The sequence below is a fragment of the Colobus angolensis genome, unplaced genomic scaffold (genome assembly GCF_000951035.1).
Source record: "Colobus angolensis palliatus isolate OR3802 unplaced genomic scaffold, Cang.pa_1.0 Scaffold225, whole genome shotgun sequence".
NCBI lineage: Eukaryota > Metazoa > Chordata > Mammalia > Primates > Cercopithecidae > Colobus > Colobus angolensis.
The window spans coordinates 800,848-820,216 of NW_012115433.1; the positions used below are offsets into that span (position 1 = coordinate 800,848).

The following is a 19,369-nucleotide window of genomic DNA, read 5'->3' on the forward strand; positions in this document are numbered from 1 at the left end:
AGTGTCAATTTTAGATCTTTCCTGCTTTCTCTTGTGGGCATTTAGTGCTATAAATTTCCCTCTACACACTGCTTTAAATGTGTCCCAGAGATTCTGGTTAAATTCACCCTGCATGAATTAGTTACTTTTATGGTTCTTGCTCCTCTCAGTGTTTTGTAACTCATGCACCCCTCTGTTGTTTCCTCCAGGAGACAGACAATCCCTCTTAGTCCTACAACTTTCTTTTCAAAAGCTCATCAATATGTTAAGCAACAGATCAAAATCCATCTCTATGGGGCATTCTTTCCTGATCCACTGAAATTACAGCCACATCCAGAAGTGATTTCTCTGTCCTTTAAACTCATAACATTGTATTGAGTGTTTCTCTTAATGATATTTATCATGTTTAGAATATTTTCAAACTGTCCTTCAGCCCTTAATGGGCCATTTCTTACTTAACACATTTCTTACCCAGTGCTTTGGCTTCATACGTTGTCAAGAACCATTGGTTGTAATAAATCATAATAGGATTAAAACACAGGTTTTAAGGCATTTGAAAAATTTTTGGTAAATATTTATTAATCATTTTCTACATCAATACACACAAGTGTACATCAATTATCTTTACTTAGTATGCAAAATCATTTAATAGCAGATAAACTATGAGATGATCATAAGACTCTTAATAAGTCAAAAAAATAACAGATGCTAGTGAGGTTGTGGAGAGCAAGGAACACTTACACACTGTGGTGGAAGTGTAAATTAGTTCAGCCATTGTGGAAGATAGTGTGGCAAGTCTTCAAAGACCTAAAAGAAACAATATGATTTGACCCAGTATCCCATTTCTGGGAAGATACCCAAAAGAATATAAATCATTCTATTACAAAGACACATGCGGTGCTATTCACAACAGCAAAGACATGAATCAACCTAAATGTCCATCCACGATAGACTGGATAAAGAAAATGTGGTACATATATACCATGGGATACTATGTGGCCATAGAAGGAAACAAGATTGCATCTTTGCAGGGAGATGGATGGAGCTGGAGGTCATTATCCTCAGCAAACTAATGCAGGAACAGAAAACCAAATACCACATGTTCTCACTTATAAGTTGGAGCTAAATGATGAGACCACATGGACACAGGGAGAGAACACACACACTGGGGCCTTTAGGAGGTTGGAGGGTAAGAGAGGGGGTAGAAGGATGGAAAGGAAAAATAACTAATGCATGCTAGGCTTAATACCTGGGTGATGAAATAATCTGTACAACAAACCCCCATGACACAAGTTTACCTATGTAACAAACTTCAACATGCACCCTCAAACTTAAAAGTTTTTTTTAAAAAGTGCTTTATTATCAGATTTAGATAATTATAAAGAAGAGAGATTATCCCACATCTTATTTGCTATGTAGAATATTCCAAATAACCTGACATATGGCTTAGAAATCAGAGGACAGATAAAGTGATACCATATCAACATTTTCAGTCTAGAACCTACAGCCTAAAATTTATAGACTCTAAGTCAAGCCAAAAATTCCTGGGAAAGTTATACAGATTTAACGTAATGAAAAATTAAGTTGACTTTAAAATTAAACTGTATATTTGATCAAGATCTAATGACAAAGAGGAAGAAGGATAGAAGCTGAGACACAAAAAACAATTCTGGTATGTAAATTTTTGCTTATGAGATTCAGGCCAGCAGAGTTTCAGACAAATACTAAATCAGATAACTCCAATAGGGCACTCCAGCACTGAGGGAATTATTATAGACAGTACAAAAATAGATGGCCGGGCAAGGTGGCTCACTCCTATAATCCCAGCACTTTGGAAGGCCGAGGCGGGTAGATCATTTGAAGTCAGGAGTTCAAGACCAGCTTGGCCCACATGATGAAACCCGATCTCTACGAAAAATATAAAAATTAGCTGAGTGTGGTGGCACATGCCTGTAATCCCAGCTACTCTGGAGGCTGATGTAGGAAAATCGCTTGAATCTGGGAGACGGAGGTTGCAGTGAGCTGAAATCCTGTCACTGCACTCCAACGTGGGAGACAGAGACTCCATTGCACAAAACAACAACAACAAAACAACAACAAAAGTAGAAACTGAGTTTTCATTTACACAAAAACAACTAGAAATTTTATAATATTTTGTTTTAGAACAAAAAGTTGTATCATTTAAATGAAAAAAGAGGCAAGATTAATGTTGTTTCAGCTGGCAAATGTAATAGTCATTTTATCCATGCGTGGTACCATATATTAAATATTCACAACACAAATCACACTCTGGGACTTCATAAGAGGTAAAAAATTAAATTTAATTATATTTCAAAATAGTTTACACATTTTAGTAGGGCAGACAGTGTTATGGATTTTCAAACCCATAGTCAACACCCACACGCTATGGGCACAGTGAAGAGCCAACTTGATATTTCTGTGTAATTATGTCAATGAATTATGTATATCAATTATTTTTAAAAGTTACAGGGCTAGAATTGAAGCCTGTGGAGTGAAGGAAAAATATATCAAAATATATCAGCTTGAATATTAACCTACTTTCATGAAAGTAACAGACTCTTTCTAGGCCAGTTCCTTAAGTAGGTGATAACACCAGTTCAACTTCAGAAGTATCACACTGTGTGATGACAGCTCTCACAAGTGCTCTGTGTGCCTTTCTCCTGAAAAAGCTACATAAACATATAAAATTATTACAGTTTCTGCTAATTGCTCAAGCTTTCAAAAATCTATTTATTACTAGTATGCTGATATTTTTCAGTTGTGTCTTAGGCATGTTTCATGATATATTAGGTTGTCTGGCAAGTAGAAGTGTGTATCTTCTCTGTTCACCAGATGTTTTACCTGAAGCATGAGGCATTGAATATTACAGCTCTCACTCATTTATAAAATAACGCCAGTGGAACACTGGGAGGAAATCTGGAAAATGTGTATCTTTTTTTTTCTGCACTCTCTAAATTTTGATTTACTTTATTAAAAATTTAATTAGTATTAAGTAAATGTTTTAAATGATAGAAACATTCGGTTAATAAAAATGTCACCATAATCAAAAAGAAATATTTATGTAATTTCCTACATTTGCTCAATGGAGATATACTAGTTACCTATCTTATAACTGTGTTATTGTCTCTTCCAAAGGGAATATAAATGGGTCTTGGGTGTAGAGTTAGATAAAAAGGTTGAGGTTGGTGAAATAAGATTAGTTATATCTTGTAAACGATACAACTCAAAGCATAAGAACCGAGAAGGTACCAACAGATTCACATAGTATCTACTTATCCACACATCTATCTGTCTATCTATCTTTATATTTAGAGAACAAAAGGAACATATGCTTTGTTACTTGGGATTACCTTTATTTTGAAAAGGTACTTATTTATAAGCCAACAATATCATTGTTCCATAGTTTACATTTGATCCATCATAGCCTCTTTATAGTTTCATGTTTATTGGTTGATTTGAACCTTCCACCTGCTCCCCTTGTACTGTTAGTTTAGAGGGAGTAACAGACCTGCAGTTACTAGCCCTCAGGTCCTGCACCGTGGTTTGCCTTGAGTGCGCCCTGCCTGCACCACACCCTGCCTGCACCATTGGAAGAAGTCCCTTTATCAGTCACTCTTCAAATGACCTAAACTGAGGATGCCGCTTGTTTCCTTCCAGGATGCTCAAGGACGCAGGGAATCATCAGAGGCTTTCCCTTGGAGGGGTGACTTAATCTGACATATAAACACTTCTGCTGTTGTGCTGAGAATAGATGGGGGAGTGGATTGAAGGATCAAAGGTTTAACTACATTAGTTAGGAGGCTGTTACCATAACCTGGAGTCACTTAGACAGCATAACTGCAGAGGTCATGAGATATTGTCAGATTCTGGGTATTTATTTGCGAGGGCTGCAACAGGGTTTTTAAAAAAAATGTAGAGGTAAGGAGTGTGGAAAAAATACAATCAGTGAGGACACCAAAATTTTTTTATCTGAGAACATGGAGGCATCCAATTTCAAGCAGTTGGAATGGGTGAAATTATAAAAACTAGGTTTGAGTACAAAATTTTGAGCTAACTATAAGACATAGTATGTTGGAAATGACTCTATTACATTCAAGAAGAGATTCTATGTATCACATTCCTGTCTGAATAGTCAACTGCTGAAACATAAGGAAAAATACACATGAAATATGTTGATTAGTAATAGAAGAGGCGACATCTGTACTCTAATGATGACTTCTCCCATTTTTAAAAGAGGTGCAAGCATATAGAGTAGGCATACGTTATCTATTAAATTGAGTAGTAAATTTGAGTAGATTGCATATAAAATTGATAAAATGAAACTAATAATTTTCTGTTGGCCTTAGCCCTGACATACTCTCAATATTTAAATAGTGCTATGACAGAATATTCATGATGAATTTTTGTGTGATTTTTCATTATTAACAGTAAAAATTAGACTTTAACTCCTCTGAGATTTTAGAAACATCTGTGTTAACTTTTCTACATTGCTTGCTTTTGAACTCACACAAGAGGCAACCACAGGAGCATTCTGAACATTAAAACATTCAGAATGGCATGTCACCCAGCACTGCAGGGACAGTGTATTTCAAAGGAATTACGCTGAATGAAAAAAGCCAATTTCATAAGGAAATTCTTATGATTGAATTTATGTAGCATTTCTGAAATGACAAGATTATATTTCTGGAGAACAGATTAACAGCTGCCAGGGTTTAGAAAATGGGGCCCCCCGTTCTGTCTCTCTTTGTTGGCTTCACGGTCTTAGGCTCATTTTCTTCCACATAACGGGCAGCATGACTACTGATATCTTTGTAGTGGCACCGTTCACAATTTCAACACCAGAGAAATCATCCCTTCCCTTGGTGCTTAACAAAGATTTACCACTACAATGGCCCCATGTGAGTCACAGTTGCACATCGCAACTAGTTAAGTGTGGCTTCCAGAAAGATGACGGGTTGACAGTACCTTCTAGAACCATATGTTTAACATACGGGTAAGATCCTGGGCCAAAGATTCTGTTTCTAAGAACTAGAGAGAAATGCTGGGCAGGGAAAATAATAGAAGCAATATGTGAGCATTTATTTAATTTCGTGTTTATAAGTGTAAAATCTAGAGTCAGATTAGCTTCCTCCCTGCCCAAGAGCCCTGGTTTCAGTGCTTCCCATCAAAGTGAGCTTGGGTCAATTAATTACATTCTCTGCCTCAAAATTTATTATTCTAAAATTGAAATAGGGATAGAGTTTCAAGGAACATTGTGTGAGATGGGAAATATGTGTAAAGCACATTGACTGGTGCCTGGTACTCATAAATTGTGAAAAAACTATTAGCTCTTGTTATTATAAGCACAGCCCCAATTTGTCCTACATGCCGTTGATACTGATTAAAATACAAATGTCCCATGCCACAATTTTATTTGCATGACTCAAACAAACACAGAAAAAAAAAACCCTACACACTTATTTAAGTACATGTAAAAATATTCCAATTCAATGGAATTCATATCAATGTTTACTTTTAAACAAATAGATTCTTTCTTTACTTGCCCAAGCATAAAAGATACATTAAGGGAAAATAATCTTAACTAATACCCAATAAGATAAAAAGTTCGTTATGACACATTTGTAGATGAGAAACATACAGTCAGTCAGTTTGTTATAAATTTTAAAGAGTATTGATCTATAATTATGTTATAGCGGTGATTATAAGCAATTCTATAAAATTATAAATCCAGTGTGATCCAAAGTACTAAAAAATATAAATAGAAAAAACACATGATGGGAAATATTTCAAAATGTTAACTTGCTTGCTTGCTACTTTCATCTGAGGAAACAATGACATTTTCACTATACTTATATTTTATACTTTCAAATTTTTTACAAGTATACATTATTTAATATAAAGAAATGCATAAAAAATTAAATCTGAAATGTTTTCTCACAACCAACAGGATGTCAAACATTTTTATACAATTTACTAGTACTTTATTCATTCCATAATCCAGATATTTCATGAAAGACTTTTACTTCGATCATTCATTAGAGAATAATAATTATTCCCGGTATCTTATGCAGGGCAGAAATGAATACAGGGAATTGTCTAAAGAAATCATCAGGAAGGGTTTGCAGGAGCCAGCTCTTCGTGACACACCAGAGAAGCCATGGCCCGAGGCTGCCACTGAAGTAGATGATAAGAAGCAGCAGCAGGGTGGGGACAACTGCTTCTTATGTCCAGAGGATGGAGAATGAGAGGATGGATGTCTGTAATTTCAATTCAAAATCAGAGAGCCACAGCCATCCCTGCTGCAACTCAGCACTCAGAGAGATGCTGAAGGGGTCCTAATGTACTTTTTTGGGTCATTGAGGGAATGTTTGTTTACATTTTTCTTCCAAAAGCTTGCTATATTGCAGTTAAGTTTTACATTGTTATTTTTAATGATAGCCTTTATATAAGCAAACTCATGAGTATTATTCCAGTATATATCTATATACAGAGAAAATCACAGCATATTACAGTCAATATCAGAAATTGGAATATAATACATATACAATAGAATGAAGATTCCATCAAGTAATTGTGTCTTCAATGACAGGAGTTAGAGCAAATTAAAAAAAAAAATGTAGTTACATCATTGATTTAGTTCAAAAGTTAATAAATTAGCTCTTCTTTGAAATATGGTGTATTAATAATTTTTCTCTAATATTCCTTTACCTTTAATATATATGTAGATTTTGTCATATTCTGCCTCTCTCTTCTGCAATTTTCTCTGTCTGTATTAGCTTCATTCTCTTCATGGAATACACCAGGAAAAACATAGGGAGCTTTTAATTTTCTCAGTATTTCAATCTTAATTTCTCAGTATTATTCATCATTAATATCCCCATTAGACTTCTCACAGTATTCCCTTCTTCTTCAGGTAGCTTTATCACATTTAGTATATTCTTAGTTTTTCCCATATATGCAGTGTCATTCTATGTAGAGTGCCTTTTCCAGAAAGTAAACTCGACCCTAAGGAAGCTGAATTCTCACCTTCCACACTAAACTTGCATGGTGTCGCATACTAATTGAAAGACTACCTGCCCTCCATCAAAATGCAGCATTTCTTCAACACCTTCCTAACTTTGGACTGAAAGCAATATGGCGAACAGTCCACTGATTTTCGTGATTGATTTGGCTGGTTGATCAAGTGTAAAGGTGGCTGTCTCCTTCTCCCTTCATCACTTCATGTGTACACATGAGGTCAAGAGAAAGGAAAGCTTTTCCATAAACAAGTTCTGTTCCTCAGTCACTGGTCTTGACAACTTCTATCTCTTTCCAAAGCCTCCAAATATATTCTCATCAATCATGAATTGGAATAAATGCATTCCTATTTCATCTTACATATAATTTCAAAGATATTTTAAATTACCTACATACCTTTATCTTCACTTTCTTCCTTCGGGGAGGTACAACTCTGCTGCCTTATATTATGATATAAGATAGGCTACTTTCTGATTTTTAATGTGATGCCTAGGAATAGCAACATTCAAAACTGATTTATTAACATCTTCCTTCAAAAGTATTCCTTCCACAATAAAATTCATGGATATTTATACCTACTTAAATAACTACTAAGATAAATGAACTTTCAATCATTCTTTGTATATTTACTCATAAAAGTATTTTAGTCTACTAGCAGTTCTATCAACTGCATTTATATGTAGCATCATTGAATCTGGTTTCTAAAAATTGCTTTTGTTTCAATAACATTGTCGTTTCCATCCCATAAATAGTTGGATTATTTTCTGATAAATTTTATATGACCTCATTTCAATACTGTAAACTTTTTAAGTCTAAAATACAGTTGTGTTCAGATCATTTATATAGGTCAATAACAATAAAAATGTGTATTGACTGCCTACCAGGCACTATTCTAGGTACTGATTTTATATTTATTTAAAAGTATTTTCCAGACTGTAGCGATGTTGATAAATTACTTTCATAATGTAAAATATTCTTACACTATTCTCATAGTTCCTAGGCACTGTGTCATATGTCATTATTGCATTGATTAGTTTTATTTTTGCTTTACTTCTCATGTTTATGTCACTATTATAAATTAGAAATTGGCAGTTAATTGATGTCACCCTACTTTTTCACAGGAGATTTTCATTCCACTAAATAGATGCTAAATCTATACAGCCAAGAATTATTTCTACATTGTTCTATTTATTAGAGCTTGTGCGGAATTTTAATTACTACACAGAATGCAGATTTTCCCAAGGGCATCCACTGTGGAAAATGTTATAAATGTAATCACAATAAATCTTCTTATCCTTATTACTTAAAACATCCATCATTAACACTTCAGGTTTTCCTGAAATACTATTCCTTCCAAATCTCATTTTAGAAAAGTCATGCATGAAGAGAACAATAATAAATTGAGCCCCCCAAAAATTTAGTTAAAAGTTATGAAGACACTTTCATAGTCTGCCACTTACCATTGTCCCTGCAAGCCAAGGACATTTTTTATTATTTTACAGTTACCTAATTTATAGTTTATAATATAGGAAAGTTCACTTATTCTCTAACTATATGAGCCTTAACTATCTTGGAGATTTTTCTTTTGATTTACCCCAGAAATTAAATACATTTCAGGGAGAATGAAGAATGAAATAGAGAAATAAAGGGAGTCTGAAAATACAGAAAATAAAAGTATAGTTTGGTCAAAACAACTCTAACAATATTATCATGAGTCATCTATCTTTTAAAATAACAATGATAACTCATGGTAAAGTTCTATTTTTTTCTCATAAGGCTACTTTGAAGTACAGACACAAGCAGAAATAGTAACAGAAATAAGCAGTAATGGAATGTACCCATTTTATTAAATGCTAATGACAAATATGCTTACAACGGGCAGATGTACGCTGTAAAAAAAAAAGTGGTTATTTTCTAAGATTATTAGATTTAAAGTTTCTGAAAGCCATCCTAACATCTATAACTGCATTAAATATTAAATTTTAAGATTTTTCCTGACTATGGAAAAGATGTGCAGAATCTATCCAGAACATGTAGTATTACAGGGTTAATGACCTTGAGTGGGAGAGCAACCAACATCCACAAGTTTGTCATTAAAGACAAATACTTTCAAGTTTTAAAAAATAAATTATTCTTCCTTTTCTTATTTATTAGCTATCTTTTGCAAAAACTACAAATCATCTGATGAATTAGTTAATTTATTTTAATGAGGTCTATACAATAATCTGCAAAAGACAAAACCCCATTATGCACCATGACATCCTAAGCAGAAATGATATTCTTCATGACAGCAATCTAGTAATCAAGCCTTGGAAGGGTTTAGCTTGGAAATTTGTTTGATTTCTTCTGGTTATGAACATTTTCAATTAAATATAAAGATGTTTTTGCTTCACATGGTGGTTTTAAATTGGCATTTCATCATTTTATATATTACTGGTACTGGCTCTGGGTTATTTAGCATTTATAATTTCCATTTTGACCTTTCCCAAGGTTTGCTATTTATTAGGTATTTTTGCACTATTGCAGAGATGACTGAGCAGAATTGGGGAATTTTTTTAATCCCTTTTAAAAACTCCATACTTTATTTTTACATTGACCTTTAAAGTTGGGAGATAGCTAAGATCTGAAAGTTCTGTTCAAAAAACTACCCTGCTGAAACATCCGGCTACCCCAAAACTTCAAAACAGATTGGCCAGCCAAATGCTGAAAGCAAAGAAAAACTGGAAGGCAGTGGTGAGAATGAAGAAAGGAAGGCAGAGATGTCAGGAGGCAGAAGGCTGTTTGGATATTCACCATGACTATTTAATTTGTAAATCATTACTGACAGTGAGGAGCAGGCAACATACTGGGTGTAAATAAATTCCGTTTGATGGAAAGTGATTTCTGAACACATCTGGATATATTTGGAGAAGAGACATTTTATTTTTCCGTTTCCATTAAATATTATCCATTCCCCCTTGAATGAATAATTCTATTTTCATTTAGTTAATTTCATAAAACAGTTCAACTTTGTTACAGGTTAAAATCTGAGGGATCTTCAAGTTTTAAAGATGCAGTCACTGATTGTTTTATGTTTGATGTTTGGTTCAGACTTTAAGTCCTAATGTCAGAACTCACATTATAGCTCAAAGAGTCAAAGTTGTCTGACATGACGTCAGAAATACTGTAATTACTTTACTTCAGTGGACAATAAAAGCCACAAACAGGACCAATTGCTTTGTGTTCTGCTGAATTTTAGAAAATAGTCAAGTAACACTTGTTTCCATTTGAAAATTTTCCTGATTGCTAACTTTTTACCAAAGCCTTGACTGTTCATTACCTGTGATTTTTAATATTCAACAGCATTTCCTTTTTCTGTATTAAAGTGTCATCCAATGAAATAGATAAAAACTCCTTTTTTAATCAGGCAACAAAGTGTAGTTGATTACATACAACACAACGGTTTCATGTTTATAGAGCTCTTTCAAATAAAAAGCCACCATTGACTGAGATAAACTATAGTGTATGTTTACACTGTGTGTAAGTTAATACATGTGTGTCAATAAAGTTGCTTATAACATGATGGCTGGTACCGAAGAATTCAACTTTTGTCAAAAAGCTATATTTTAATTTTAATCCAATTTACACTCTTGCTTCCCCTACCCTTAAATGATGAAGAATATATCTTTAGTTAAAGTTAGAAATAAGGCGTTGAACCATGACTGGTTATAAAGGCAAGACTATGAAACATACAGGCAGTAGCTTTTGGAAAACTTGTAACTATTTATTTATATTGATCCTGGGTTTCAGAATGGAATCCTCCTCACTTTTATAGAGTATTCTGCCAGGTATGGTGCTAGGAACTAAGGACGACACGGATACAAATCACTTGAGTTACATGTGGCACTTCTGTTGTTAAAACTGCCTCAGAGCCACAGTCATTGTCCAGCAATATTTTCTCTATTATGAAAGGATTTAATGTTGGGTATCAACTTTGGGAAAAGAACGTGTGGAGGAAGGGAAGAGTCATATCTATTTCCGTGCATTGCATTAAGTGTCATAATGTTAGAACTGGAATCTAATGTTCTTTGCCATCACAGTTGTGTTTTCTATTTTAGAAATAATTTACTAGGGTGAAGTTCACAGAACGTAAAATTAACCATTTTAAAATGAACGATTAAGTGTCATTTAGCATGTTCACAATATTGTGCAATGACCATCTCTCTCTAGTTGAAACGTATTTCCATAACACTTAGTAAAACTCTTTTAGAAGTTTCTTCCCATCCTCCCTCTCTATACTCTAACAACGCCCAATCTGAGTTATGTCTCCTGGGATTTATATTTCATATACATAGACTCTTACAACATGCATCCTGTTTGTGTCTGGCCTCTTTCACTAAGCATAATGCATTGGAGAATTTTCTGCCTAAGAACACACCTATTCATTGCTAAATAATGCTCATCCTCAAAATATTTGAGTGAACAGAACAGAAGATATTGGTTCAGATAAACCTGGGCTAAATCCTTAAATTTTTAATTACAATACTTGAAATATACTGTACATTATTCCACTTTTCTGGGCCTTGTATTAATTCACACAATCTAGGAATAAATATAGGATAAATTTGAGCAATAAATGACTTAGTGTAGAATGTATAAAATTTGAGTAATAAATGGCTTAAAACATAACAGAACATAACATATTTCCTGAAAAATATGTGTGTCAATACCTATTTCTATATAAATAAGTAAACGATAATATCACTTTTTTGATTTGTCAATCTTATTATTATTTTGATTTCTTATCTATGAAGATACCCTTACATTTTTACTTCTTAAATTTTAGTAAAAAAATAGATTGATGAAATTTCCCTTTTAAAAATCACATATCTGTGTTTGGTTTGCGGTCCACTTTGTCTGAATTGTAATAATTTTGTTCATTCTGATTCATAAGATTTATGTTAATAGTGATAAAGTTCTTCCTTGGAAGACATTGTTTCCTAAGGACAGAAATTTTAACAAAGTAAAGCTACATTGGGTCACAAGGCAGTTTCTGATTTACATAGAGATAATTATTCAAAATTACACACACAGTAAAACTGCTTTTAGCCAAGCTAAAGAAAACGTCTACTTTATAGGCTTATTACACAAAGGAGAACACGGTTTTACTTTTATTAAGTGCAGACCTGATCTTTGGTCTTGAGTATGAATGTGGTCAAGTCTCAGCTTCAGTGTTATTCACCATATTCCAGAAGTAAAAACTCTAAATATAGACTGTGATAGTGAAGAACAAACTACTTAATTACCTGTCCTTATCAAATGGAGCTTGTCACTAACTATAAAGCAAGATGAGAGTTAAAAAAAAAAAAAATCAGCAACTGCTATTTGGAAATTGTAAATAAGTCTCCCTCCCTCCCGACTCCCCCCACCCACCCAATGTCCAGGTATTAGTTCTCACGGTTGATTTTGTTTTTGCTGGATGCTTCCCTTGTTAAATTGCGTGTGTATTGTTTCTTTTATCTAATCACTGCATCTATTTTAATTCATTTACTAGTTGATGACCCTTAAGTTTGTAGAAATTTTAGCTGCTCTATCTATATCTTCCACATGACAATTTTTTAAATAACTTTTATCTGAAATTTGTCAGAAGCTCATGAGAAAGAAAATATCTCATTTTATACCATTGTATATGATTTTATTATTATCCTCCCTTAAGGAAGATCTCTCTCACACACATGTGTACACACACACACACACACACACACACACAAGCTTGGAAAGAGCAAAATCGAGATGCGTTACTGATTAGTAAACTAGAAAGTGAAACGCAATTTCTCTATTAGCATGGTTCCATACTATCAGTGCTCAAGATATCTTTTCTATAAAATGTCATTCCTCTGGGATGAATGACCACCCATAATCCAATTATATTTCAAAGTCACAGTTTCTTTTAAAGTATTTAATAGGTTGATTTTTAAAGCTGAGGAATAGTTATAGAAAATGTTTACTGTTAGCCTTTACTCAAACTACACAGCTCGAGATTTAGTTTCTAAAATAAAAGTAACACCATGTAATTTTACTGTATAAAGTTAGTAATATAAATAAAGTGTGTGATAAATCTTCCATATGTATGCTCCACATGCGTGCATATTAGAATATGTTAATTTTCTCCCCTAGAAGAATATTTTATATATTCTACATCATGCTTCGTTAAATTATGTGTAATGATAAAGTATATGTACATTTTATAAATTACACTTCAAAGGAAGATTATGCTAAAACTCAAACATCTGCATGCTTATTATTGCAGTCGTCACCTATCCAAAATGTATTTAAAGGTTAGTTTTCTAATATAATTCCACAGCTAGGAGTTTAAGGTCATCGTAATGCTAGAGTTGAAAAAAAAAAGTCTTCCAGTCTTGACAGATGCAAAGGAAAGAGAAAGGAAAAAGCTAATTTAAATCTTATATAAATACACATTAAAATAAAATAAATGGTTTGGGGGATGGTATATAAGAAACAAAATCAGTTTTGATACACCAAGTTAGGAGAAAAAAAATTCAAAAAGAATGCAGCTGTCATTTTGAATTATAGCCAAATTATGTTCTCTTCTCACTTTGAAAAAAACTACCAAAGCAAGAAGAGTGTGATGTGAGTCTGAAATGCCGAGAATTAGAGGTGAGAATTACCAAAGTTCCATAAAAATGGGGTTATCTAACATTTTAAAGCATGTGCAAAGGACTATCTTAATATCAGAACTTGAAGAAAAATACTGCTACTGTATTCTAATTTTCCTTAAATTATGGATTCTAGATTTTAATTTCCAGGGCATTGTACAGCTGCATCCATTACTGAACCTTATTATAATTATGAGAGGAAAAAATGCTCTGTCAACAATTTTCTGTATGTGATGAGGCACTTATATTCTGATGTCTGGTTACCTTCTGCTTGTTAACCTCGTCGTGGAGGGCCTCTTGCAGACAGCACCAACCAAATGCAATCCACAGTAATTACTATAATTCAGCAGAGATATGTAGTCACTTGAGGCTGACCGTTTTACCCCCACAATCAACCTTCTGCAACTCAAGGAAAACACAAACATGGCCGGGCTCCGACAAATTAGGCATGAACAAATGTTTCACATTAACTGAGTTAAAGGACCTTGCTGAAAATTACAAGGGCTGCTTAGGAAAGCAACGAGTCCCATTACGGAAGTAATAGGTCTCAAAGCAAGCAGCTTGTTAGAGATTCATCTATAGCTGCAGGATGTAGACACCTTAGCGAAAACGTCTCTGACCTGGACACTTTTAGACTCTGGGATGGGGATGGAAACACAGTCCTCTCTGGAAGATGTCATCAAAATCAGAAGCTGGAGACAGCTCTCCTGAAATGTAACTAGAAAGTACAATGCTGCCTTTGCACTATCTCAAGCAATTTTACCACGAAAAATGTGAAAGAAAACAACCCTACACTTCACTCTGTGTTTAAAATCTCTCCATCTTCCTAGCAATACCTGATTTGAATTCATAGACTGCACATTACAGGCTATGTGTGGACATTTACACCTGCAACAGGAATTATTTCCACATAACGATAAATAGGCCTGAGAGATGAGTACTTCCAAATCAGTGTCTTTATGGAATATATTATTTCAGTATGCATTTTCCTCTCCTCCCTCTTCATTGGGATGTGGGTTAGAGGTTCCTCTTCTTCAAACATGAATGAGGCTGGGCAGCACTCCATTTACCTCTTTCTTCCCCCTGCTTCAGTGATAATGTAATTCATTGGAAATGCTGCTTCAACTATGCTTTGTAATATTTTCTAACGGCTTACTTTACTCTGAAAGAGTGCACAGATTTATTCAAGTTCATTCTGTGGTGAAAAAAAAATAAAATTGAAGTTGAGAGAGCAGAATAAAAGATATGGGTAACATTCCCACAGAAATACGTTGTTGATAAAGGGGTTTAACAGAAAAAGGAGTCAGCAGGGGCCTGGACCATGCACCACCATTATAAAATATAAGGCAACTCACCACCACCACCTGCGTTTTGCAGGTATCCATTAAGGGAATCTTTTTGTGTAAATAAATGGCCTGTAAATTCAAGCTTTTTACTTTTTATTTTTTGTAGTTTGACTGTAAAAGGTTCCTGTTTGATATCTTGTATCTTGCACTAACCATATATTTGTAATGGTGACTAAATTTTTAAAAACGGTAAAATGGAGAAAAAAAGAATTGATTATATAATTGATCACAATTTTATCAGTTCCTCATTGGATATAGGTTATATAGTCTATGCTTGAGAATCTCTCTCTCTTTTTCTTTAGATCTGTGTATCATCTTAAGTGAGCAAAACCACCCAGTTTCTCTTCCTTCTCTCAACTGTTTTTAAAGAAAAATTCTTCATATGAAGAGATTCATGAACTGCAGTGAATTTATGTGTCAAAGTTTGAATAATGTTCATAAATATAATTAATGTAAATACACAACGTAGCTATAAGTTTAAATAAACAACCCACAACTAAACTGATAACTATAAAATATACTAATAGTAATTTATTATTAGAAATCAAACATAAGAGTAATTAAAAATTGTGACATACTCAAAGCACACTGGTGATGCTCAAATACTAAAATTGCCACTATCCTGAGCCTGAATTTCTAGGAAGAAAAATCCAACTTTCTTAATAGAATATTGAAGTTGAAAAGTATCTGGTAACATACCAATTTCTACTATAAAACACTTGTTTAGAGTCTAACCAGTTAGTAGCCCTTATTGGTACATAAAATTGTAACTCTATGGAATTGTACATTGTTAAATGCTAAGAATTAGGGAAGGGATTTGCACTTTAGATGACTTGTGGGTCATCTTTGAGACATGCAATATACTTTCAGAATCAATGTATGTACAAACCATGGAATCTTTGGATAATTGTTGTAACTTTGAAGCAGTTATTTTTACGTCAGGTAAAAATAACCATTTGGTTGTTTCTACTTATCACGTCTATTTAAAAAAATGCAAAAACAGTTAGCTTTGTTACACTATTAAATCTCCCTAAGATGGGCTATTTCTTTCATTCAGGTGTGCTTTCATTCCCCTTTGTGAAACATTGCCATTTATTTTATAAGTAATACACATTTTCTGTTAAAGATAAGTGTGTATATTTTAGGCTCGTTACTGTTATTGCCAGATTCATTATCAAACTGGTTACTGTTTGTTTGTAAAATTATTCAATTGTACATTTCCCAACTCCATAACCAGCAACCATTCTGAATTTTCCATTGTTTTTGTTTTTCATTTCTGAAAGATTTTTGTAGATGTCTGGCATTCTACAAAAATAATATACATATTTACAATTTCAGTTTCCTATTTGCAATATTTGAAGCAATTATTTCACAGTTTTATATTTGTAATTATATTTTAGATAACATTTCAATAAAAGTTAAATCAATGGGCATTAATATCTTTTTTTTTTTTTTTTTTAAAGACCGCAAAGATTTAATTTAAAATCACAGTGTCTCAGCTGGAATGCCCCGTCCATAGGGGGCACCCTTGCAAATTAAAAGTTCCTCAAGGGGCCCCTCCAGGCCCAGCAGCAAGGGGTGAGCAGGGCCCAGCTGGGGGTCTGGCTGGCCCCTGGCCCCTCCATGTGATTCCGGAGAGGAGGACCAGCTCTCAGGTGCTAGCTGGGACAGGTTCTGCCACTGGTGCTGCTTCTACAGGCTCCTTCTGCACCAGCGTGGGCTCATCCTCACCATCCTGGGGAGGGTGGACCAGAACCTTGTCTAAGATGCCGAACTCCTGGGCCTCCATGGGGCTCATGTAGCGGTCCCTCTCCATGGCGGACTCGATCACCTGCAGGCTCTGTTTGGTGTGCTTGGCATAGATGTTATAGAGTTGCTTCTTGAGCTTCATGATCTCCTCTGCCTGCATGGCAATGTCTGTGGCTTGGCCCCGGGCGCCTCCTGAGGGCTGGTGGATCATGATACGGGAGTTGGGGAGCGAGTGGCGCATGCCCGGGCTGCCGGCGGCGAGAAGCCGGGAGCCCATGCTGGCGGCCTGGCCCACGGACCAGGTGCAGATAGGGTTGAGGATGTACTGCATCGTGTCGTAGATGGCCAGGCCCGCAGTCACCACACCACCAGGGCTGTTGATGTACATGTGGATGGGCTTCTTGTTGCTCTCGGACTGCAGGAAGAGGAGCTGTGCGATAACAAGGCTGGAAACGCTGTCATCGATCGGGCCCGTGACGCACACGATGCGCTCCCGCAGCAGCCACGAGTAGATGTCATAGGCGCGCTCGCCGCGACCCGTCTGCTCCACCACCATGGGCATGAGCGGGAGAGCCCGGGCCGCTGTCGCTTGCAGGCTCCGCTGCAGGGCCAGGCCGTTTTGGGGCGTCCGCTGCGGCGGCCGCTGCGCTGGAAAGTGAGCGGCGAGGCGAGGCCCCAGCGCGGGGTACCTGCATGCCGCAGTGGGCATTAATATCTTATTCCTGACTTTATATTCCATTATTTAAAATTATCTTCTTTGCTGTTATGTATTTCATAACTTATTGAGGAAATATTGATTAATTTCTATATTTTGGTGAGGTTGCTAAACATCTTAAAAGGTTGTTTGAGAAATAATACATGCATTTCAGAACTTTCTGTAATATTTTTTTCTAACATTTTAACATGGTAAAACACATCAGTGAAGTTTAAATTTTGAACTATTCTTACATGCATGGAATGACGATAACAAGATTAATTTTGGAGAAATGATGAGCTCATTTTCATTTGCATGTGGGACATTTGGATATGTCAGCCAGAGAACCTAATTTTTGTGCAGGAGGAGAAAGTGTGTAGTTAGGAAAAATGGGCATATGTTAAAATTAGACCTACAGTAAACTTTTAAATATGTCATTTATGCACATATATTCATGTAATTTCAACATGCTATTTATATTTAGATCATTTCTATGTTTTAAACTCTACTATTCCAAGGAAAAATTCAGAAATCACCCAATTTTATTCTCTCTTATCACTCGAGTAAATGTATGCAATTTAGATTCCACTGCCTCAGATCCACCTGCATCAGTCTTTGATTCAAAGATGAAGACTTTAAGTAAGAGTGAGGGAGCATTAGTTGGAGCAGTAGTAGTTTCAGCAATATGGTCTGAGAACACTTCTCATGAAATCCACTTTAATCTCTTCCCTGGAGATATTTCTCTTCTTGTATCCCATGAGCCCCTCGTCCCCACACAGTGAGTACATTAAGGTAAATATAGTTCATAGAGAAATCCTGTGTCTAGTGAATTTTTTCTTGCAGTAAATGATAATGATGATGATGATGAATTTTTTAAAGCTAAACTTACTCAGTTTCTATCTATCTAAAGTTATCTTGCTCTTTCTCTTATTCTCTAAGAATTTCTCTAGCCTGCACCCTATAAAGAGTGTGTGACTACTCACCTTTTTCATTTTTATTTTGGCTGCCACTCTTTGGTGTGTAACAGACTTTAGTTAAACTCCCATTGATGCAGATAGGCAGGCCAGCCCCAAAGTTGGGGCTTAGACCAGGAGGGTGCTTAGCTTTTGCCAGGAAAGAGTTCAAGGGTGAGCTGATGTTAAACAGCAATCTTTCATTGAACCAGAGCTACTCCTTGGAGAGCAGGGCTAACTCACAGGCGATGCACACAGAGCAGCAGTTGTGTACTTGTGGGCTGTTGGCAACTGTATTTACACCCACTTATAGCCACTGTTACTTACATGCAAATTAAAGGGTGGGTTAATGCAAATTAAAGGGCAGGATATTCAGAATTTTCTAGGAAAAGGGCAGTAATTTCTGGGTTTATAAACTGTCATGATGTTGGCAGAAGTGTCTTATGCTAATGAGCAATGAGGGCAGCGAGGGGTCATTTTTGTTGCCATCTGTTTGGTTTGACCGTTTTTTTCACTTCATCCTTCAGGACCAGGAAATAATAAGTTCTGCCAGCCTCCCACCTCACTACCCCTTCAGAGATTAGATACTTCTCCTTGAACTTAAGGGGGCTGTGGAACAGCAGAGGTCTATCTTCTCTAATTTTTTTTCTTCTGGGTTTATAGCATAGCCCCTGCTTAGAATTGCAGGAGTAAAAATCTCTGCGTACCTGATTTAAGGGACCCAGTGGCAGGATGTTTTCATTCTCCAGGTCAGAAAAAGGGATGGATTGGAAGCTTCCTGCTAGCCTGTCTTTATATGAAATTGTTGGAGTGTGGAAGACCAAAACGTTACAAGGAGTTTAACAAGCAAGAGTCAAAAATTAATAGTAAAAAGATAGCTCTCAAAGATCCTAGGAAGGACCTAGGAAGGGTAAAAACCAGGTGACATTTGTGAAAGCGCTTTTGATAGTGGGC

General features: G+C 35.4%; 1 protein-coding gene across 1 annotated transcript; it reads right to left on the minus strand.

Moving 5' to 3' along the window:
- Positions 1–16,460: 16,460 nt before the first annotated feature.
- Positions 16,461–17,477, minus strand: LOC105513239 (ATP-dependent Clp protease proteolytic subunit, mitochondrial). Its single transcript, XM_011944089.1, has one exon. The coding sequence runs from the start codon at positions 17,475–17,477 to the stop codon at positions 16,671–16,673; it is 807 nt and encodes a 268-aa protein (XP_011799479.1). The 3' UTR covers positions 16,461–16,670.
- Between the last annotated feature and the right edge of the window lie 1,892 nt (positions 17,478–19,369).